This window comes from Nelumbo nucifera, chromosome 7 (assembly GCF_055504915.1).
Source record: "Nelumbo nucifera cultivar China Antique chromosome 7, China Antique-T2T, whole genome shotgun sequence".
In the NCBI taxonomy this organism is placed as follows: Eukaryota; Viridiplantae; Streptophyta; class Magnoliopsida; order Proteales; family Nelumbonaceae; genus Nelumbo; species Nelumbo nucifera.
The window spans coordinates 60,237,670-60,244,965 of NC_142655.1; the positions used below are offsets into that span (position 1 = coordinate 60,237,670).

Genomic DNA, 7,296 nt, shown 5'->3' on the forward strand with positions numbered 1-7,296 from the left:
TATATATTATATATTATATACTAAAGTTTGATTTATTCAATTAATCGAACCGAATTAATCGAACAAACGGAATAAAAAATTTCCGTTAGATTTTTCGATTTTAACCGAATAATGCTCACCCTTACGGATAATGCAAATACATCTAAAATAATACAAACCCAAAGTGGAGCCGAAAGAGTTTTTTGGCGGAGCACGAGAGCAACAGATCCCGAGTAAGGCCTCTATGACTGCAGCTCAAGACAATTTAGGGCCCGTTTGGTGCTTCTTTTTAAGCGATCTTTCAGCTGTTTACAAGTCGGGCAAACTGATTTTCGGTATATTTCCATTTGGCTTGTGGAAGATCTAACCGGCAAAAGTTGAAGCGCCGAAAATACGCAAAAAACCCATTTTGGGAAACTCCAAATGAAGCTTTTCGTGTCTTTCACATTTTATTCTCATGCAGAAAGACATGGAAAAATGCACGAAAAGGCGTGCATCTACAAAACGTACTTCGAGGTGCTTAGATCTTCATGCAAAAGCTCAATGTGTCTTTTGACTACGAGAAGATCTTCCAAAAAAGACATGCCAAAAGGGGACCTATTCTGGCTGCTAAATACAATTTAGTGTTTTTTTTTTTTCTTCTAAAAAACAATTTAGTTGTCTTTAATAAATTCAGATGAAAAATTATTCAAATATGTTTAAATGGTCCAGCGGTCCGTGGTCTTTTAGTAAATTCAGATGAAAAGTAGGGCTAATTTAACTTCCAAGTCGAAAAATCCATCAAATAGTCAAGAAGCCAGTCAACAACCGGCACCTGCCCGTCGCTTTTGCACTCGTAACAGTCCGTCAATTTCTATAAGAAGGACATTTTTCTTTCTTGCTAGCGGATTTCGGACCAACCTCTTTCTTCCTTCCTTTCTCCGACTGCTATCAGATCAATCTATCGGCGGAGGAACGACAGTGTCAGATCTCCGGCTCTCCACCTCCCGGGTCTCTTAAAGTTCTCCTAGATCGACCATTCACGGAGAAATGGCTTTCGAGAAGATCAAGGTCGCCAATCCCATCGTTGAGATGGATGGTGAGCTCCTTTTCCTTTTGTTCTTTCATTTTTTCCTTCTGTTCTTTACCATTTTAGTTTCATTTTACACGGATCTGTTCCCTGTTCACTCCTCAAGAGTATACATAGGGGATGAAACAAAAAAATAAAAGAGAATCTCCTTGAGTTTTGCTCTGGTTATGATTCAGTAACGAAAGATCCAACATGGGAATCAAATGAGACTAACGAGTGGCTGATGCTTGTAAATGTTGTCTATTTATAGACAAATTTCTTTTATTTTTTCGATCACATGATTTTGTTGTCTTTCTTATACAGTGTTTAGTCCAATGATGTATAACGTGTCTGATTACCAGAGTGATTCTCACTACGCCTTTGATTCATTCCACTTCGGAAAGGAAAATGATAAAGAAATAATTGTTTAGCAAGTAGTTGAAAGTTAAATCCTGTAGTTTAAAATATAACTATCTGTTAGGACGTCGAACTTGCGGATCAAGGCTGCCTATGTGTCTTCTAGCTCATGCCTGGACCTCGGATTGTCGAAGTTGCTTCTTTCACTTGTAAATACCTTAGCTTAAATATCAGTTTTATTGTAACTTGCCTTGCCTAGTTGTCAGACATTTAGCAGTGTTGAGATTATACAATATATGAACACGTCTTCCCACCTTTTTTTGGTGAGGAAGATGCATCATCCTGTTATTATTCAGTACAGAGACTCCAAATGGTTATGGGGATGAGCAAATTTTAAGATAAGACCATGTGAAATATTTTGGTAGTCAGATGATCACCTGTCTTTGGTGGAGTGGGAGGATATTATGAGGAAAACGATCGTCTTAGAAACCACAAGGAAGTTTGGCAGAATCTGTTTGTATCTATTTCAAATAATTAGGCTTTTGATTAGATGTTGCACTATGTCAACCACTTGCCACTTTACCTCCTTGCTTTTATCTTATTTTGTGCTGCCCCAATTTCTATGATGCAGGGGATGAAATGACTCGCGTCTTTTGGAAGTCTATTAAGGAAAAGGTAATTGAGTTCCATTTAACTCAGTAATGATGTTCATTTCATCCTAAATTCCAGTGCATTAGTTCTTATTTATATATTGTTCTTATTTGAGTGAATTTGCATTGAATTATTGCAGCTTATTTTCCCCTTCCTGGAGTTGGATATAAAGTACTTTGACCTTGGACTCCCTAATCGTGATTCTACAGATGATAAAGTTACAATTGAGAGTGCAGAAGCTACACTTAAGTATGCATCATCTTTTTCATTTCTCTTTTTCCTTATGAGTTAGATTCTCTAGAAAAGAAAGTGGCCCCTTTCCGTGGGTGTTGGTGGGTTTATTTAGGAGAAATGCCTTTTTACTTCTTATTATCATTCTTTTTATGTTTCTTTTGCTCAATATTTTGAGTTTAGTATGTCTGTATGACTACATACCAACCAAAGTTTCCATTTATTGTTGGATGTGTTTTCTGTTCACACTTTTTACTGAATGGCTAATAAGCTTTATCACCCTTTCCCTTTGATGCTAGTTCCTTCTTGGAGGATGCATCAAGACTAGTCATTGCATTATCATACATGGATCCATTGTTGCTGGACGCTCAGATGTCTAATGTCGTTAATTAGGTCCATATAACAATGTTACTCCTCTCATTATCATGCTAATATGATATTATTGTAGGTACAACGTAGCAATCAAGTGTGCAACCATAACTCCAGGTATACTTATCTAAACTTCTGAAACATATACTTCCATTTGGCCATATTTGTATTTGTTTTTATATAGGTTGCAAATTGCAAATGGATCTAGTTTGACAAATTTGGTCGTATGATTCACAGATGAAGCTCGTGTCAAAGAATTCAACTTAAAATATATGTGGAAGAGCCCAAATGGGACAATTAGGAACATATTGAATGGTTAGTGAAATTTAATAATATTTTGGTGCTCCAAATGCTACTTGGTTGGTAATGATGTCTAATTCCTTCCTGGCTATCTCTAATCTCCACTTATTGCAGGTACGGTGTTTAGAGAACCAATTATTTGCAAAAACGTCCCAAGACTTGTCCCAGGTATAAATACTCTTCAATTATGACATCCACTTCTCAGTTGTAGCAAATAAGAAAATTTTCCTTTGTCGGTTCATTCTTTCATTCTTTGGTAATAACTTAACCACATTAACTTTTGTTATTAGGTTGGACCAAGGCCATATGCATCGGAAGGCATGCATTTGGTGACCAATACCGTGCTACTGATACTGTTGTTAAGGGACCTGGCAAACTTAAATTGGTCTTTGGTATGAGGTTTTCTTTAGCAAAGAGTTTCCTAGGCCTTCTTCTATATGCCTCTGCTGTTTGGTTAGAATATATGTTGCACAAAAATTTACTTTAGTGTGAATGGTTCAATGCACCTGTTATGTCTTTATTACTTACAGGAAAATTTTAATACTGTTGACAGTTCCAGAAGGACAGGATGAGAAGACAGAATTAGAGGTTTATGATTTTAAGGGTGCAGGAGGAGTAGCTCTATCCATGTACAACACTGATGAGGTTTGTGTTCTGTAGCATCATAGTTTCTTTATTGAGTGGGTAACAATACAGACCCAGTTAACCTTTTAATAAATCTGTAAAACCCTTATTTTTTTCTTTCCTGCATTTGTATGCAGTCAATTCATGCCTTCGCTGAGGCTTCAATGGCCACAGCTTACCAGAAAAAGTGGCCACTTTATCTTAGCACAAAAAATACAATTCTTAAGAAATACGATGGAAGGTATGCCACTTGCTTTGACATGCCTCTGTATTTTCCTTTTCCATTTTGCATCTAGTTTTCCATTCCAACAAAATTGTCTTTATTTGCTGAAGGTTCAAGGACATATTCCAAGAAGTTTATGAAAGTAAATGGGAATCAAAGTTTAAGGCTGCTGGAATATGGTGAGATCATGCCCCATGCTGCTGTTTTTTGTGGTTCTGAATTCTTGCCATAGCTAATGAGTTTATTCAATTGCACCGTCAGGTATGAGCATCGACTTATTGATGATATGGTTGCTTATGCACTTAAGAGTGAAGGTGGTTATGTTTGGGCATGCAAGAATTATGATGGAGATGTGCAGAGTGACTTTTTAGCTCAAGGTTGGTATAGATTCTAATTGTTACCTTTCTAGAGCTTCTTATAAGTTTATGTAGTCGGTGCTTCTGTTATTATGATCAGTAAACTGGAAGCTTTGCTACTGGAGTTATTTTAGTAAGATTATAACTAAGGCATTTGTTGCTCTATTTAATGTAAAACTTTATTTCTTTGGTTTCAGGTTTTGGGTCTCTTGGGTTAATGACATCAGTATTGGTAGGTCTGCTGTTCACAGTTTGCATGAATTATATTTACGAGTTTATTCATGTGCATTTTTGTGAGAAAGTCTGTGGCTTACTTAATATTGTTGAGAACTCTTGATTATGAGAATGTAGATTACAATATCCTGAATCTCTGACTTTCTTTTAATTTGTCTATTTTGTTTTTTTATTCTGTTTGCTTGTTTTGGGGAGGGTGATTTTTTTTTTGGTATCAACTTCCAAAGCTTATAGAATTATTACAAATCATGGTTTTTGAACCGTCGTTGACCTGGGCAGTCAGACCGTTTGGCCCAGAAATCGTCCAGTCAACCGGTTCTGTTTCACCCCTGAACTGGAATCTTGCCAAAAAATTGTTGACTTGGTCAACAACCCACTGACCTGGGTGGTCAAACTGTTGACCTATTCGACCTGGACAACGGTTTCGGACCGGATGGTCAATTGCTGGCCCAGAAATCAGTGGCCAAAGCAGTTCTAGTTCCAGTTCCGGTTCTGGGTCAGTTTTTAAAACATTGTTACAAATTTATACAAGGTTAACCAATTTTGTCTGAATCTAGGAAATGTACAAGTACTTGGAATACAGTTTCAGAATGTATTTCCAAATTCATATTTATTTATAAAAAAAAAGTGCATATATTTCCAAATTCATGAAATGCTAGTCCAAATAAGCCCCTCATGCCCTGTATCAGGTATGCCCAGATGGAAAAACCATTGAAGCTGAAGCAGCCCATGGCACAGTGACACGCCATTACCGAGTTCATCAGAAAGGAGGTGAAACCAGTACAAATAGCATTGCTTCAATCTTTGCTTGGTCCCGAGGGCTTGCACACAGGTATAGAATTATCAGGTTGCTAGATTCATTAACTTGTAGGATATATGATAATACTTAACAGTAGGAATGACATCATCAATTTCATGGAGAATGTTAAGCAAATGGGTTGATCTTGACAGGGCAAAGTTGGATGAAAATTCTCGATTGCTAGATTTTACTGAGAAATTGGAAGCAGCTTGTGTTGGAGCTGTGGAATCAGGAAAAATGACCAAGGATCTTGCGCTTCTTATCCATGGATCCAAGTAAATATTTTCAGAATGGTTCCATTTCTGTATTTGTGCTGCTGTTTTTAATGTTTATGTTAAGACTTTCTTTTTCTTGTACAGGGTCACTAGGGACCATTATCTGAATACTGAAGAATTCATTGATGCTGTGGCTGAGGATCTTAGAGCTAGACTGTTGGGCAAAGCAAAGTTGTAATACCCTACCCCCTAACTATGCCTTATGAAACGAATGATGCATAGAAAGCAGTCCTTTGCTTAAAACATTATAGTGCATAAAACTTATCAGGAAAAGTAACATTATGGTGCATCAGTAGTTCTGGAATTAATTTTTCTGCTCTCTCTCTCTCTCTCCCCTACTTATACTGCACAGTGCTGCATCTCCTATGGCAAGCTTTGTGTAGAATTGAAGTGGCTTGGTGCTAAAAGAGTTCACTATGGTGGATGATGAACAATTTAGCTTGCATGGGATTGCAGTTTCACATGTTATTGAAAAGGAATATTCCTTTGTGATATCTTGAAAATATTTGAATGTTTTGTTTTCATCTAATAGCTTTCATTCATGGTTTACATTTAAACATTCCCTTTCCCATGGCAAGCTTTGTGTAGAATTGAAGTGGCTTGGTGATTAAAGAACTGACTATGGTGGACACTTGTCTTTTTCATGCATGGATGAAGGAACAACTTAGCTTGCATGGGATTGCAGTTTAACATGTTACTGAAAGGGAATGTTTCTTTGTGATCTGTTGAAACTATTTGAATATTTTGTTTTCTTTTAATAGTTTTCATTCATGGTTTACATTTAAACAACTTTTTATAAATGTGCTTAATAAAAAATATATGCTGATCAGGCATTTGAAGTTTATTTATTGTTAAAAATTTTGTTGCAATCAGAATGGGACAATTCTGAAAACTAACCTTTCCATTTCCCATGAGCCAAATTGTAAAATTCATTGCAGCCCTCAATCTGCCCCCACAGAAAATTCCAGAATAAGTTGTGTAGGCATAAAAATGCTTTATGTGGCAACTTTCAATTCCAAGGCAGATAAACTCCAGAATACCAAACACCCTCTTAATTTGTTTAGAAGAATGGAAAGAATGTAGGCCCTATGATCAGGCGAGACCAGGTGGTCTACAAACAGGATTTATTCAAGTCACTATTTTTTGGCTTCCGGTATATAGGTTGAATGGTAAAATTGGAGATGGAATCACATCCATTTTCAGCTATAAAAATAAATGAACAGGGGTTACATATAATTTTTTGGGTAGGTAGGAAGTTAGGTTCAGGAATCACGGATTATTCTACTTTTTATCTGTCTTTTTAACCTTTCTGTCATCATCCTTTGTTCTCGTTGATGGTCGTTGCCCTTTTCTCTTGTTCCTTTACTTTTTTTTTTTTTATCCGCATCCTGTTCCTTTTCTTTTCACTCTGAAAGTTGATTGGGTTTTTTATGTTGCTTTTATGTCATTTGTGATTGCAGGTCGGAGTAGGGAGTGGAAGAGTTGTCTATTTTTCTTTTGGGTGATCCGGCGATTTTTGAAGAAATAAAGAGGGGAATTAGCTTATTAGTAAAGAGGTTAGTGCTGTTCTATGGGGACCGATTGTCAAATGTTGCCCCAAACAATTTTTCTTACTTTCAACATTTGCACTTGCCTTTTGGCAATTTGCTCTTCCTTGAACAATTTAAATTACCAAGTACCAATTGAACTGCTACTGTTCCGACATGTAAAAACGAATTCCTAAGCTCACCCCCCCCCCCCCCCCCCCCCCCCCTCTCCCAAGACCAAAAGTTTGGGACCATTTATGTTGTGGGTGATCATTAGAGCTTAGAATTACAGTTTAAAATGGATGCATGCCTGGTTGTTTAAAA

General features: G+C 36.9%; 1 protein-coding gene across 2 annotated transcripts; it reads left to right on the forward strand.

The window, feature by feature from the left end:
* Nucleotides 1-787: 787 nt before the first annotated feature.
* Nucleotides 788-7,296, forward strand: LOC104599821 (isocitrate dehydrogenase [NADP]). Of its 2 annotated transcripts, XM_010262555.3 has the most exons (16): nt 788-1,057; nt 2,016-2,059; nt 2,175-2,284; nt 2,715-2,752; nt 2,873-2,950; nt 3,050-3,103; nt 3,226-3,327; nt 3,489-3,580; nt 3,697-3,800; nt 3,893-3,961; nt 4,044-4,159; nt 4,336-4,370; nt 5,062-5,204; nt 5,324-5,446; nt 5,531-5,620; nt 6,907-7,296. In XM_010262555.3, the coding sequence occupies exons 1-16, from the start codon at nt 1,009-1,011 to the stop codon at nt 6,914-6,916; spliced, it is 1,257 nt and encodes a 418-aa protein (XP_010260857.1). In that variant the 5' UTR covers nt 788-1,008; the 3' UTR covers nt 6,917-7,296. The 2 variants fall into 2 exon arrangements, with proteins under 2 accessions (XP_010260857.1, XP_088747657.1); XM_088891531.1 differs by lacking the exon at nt 6,907-7,296 and having other exon boundaries at nt 789-1,057; nt 5,531-5,624.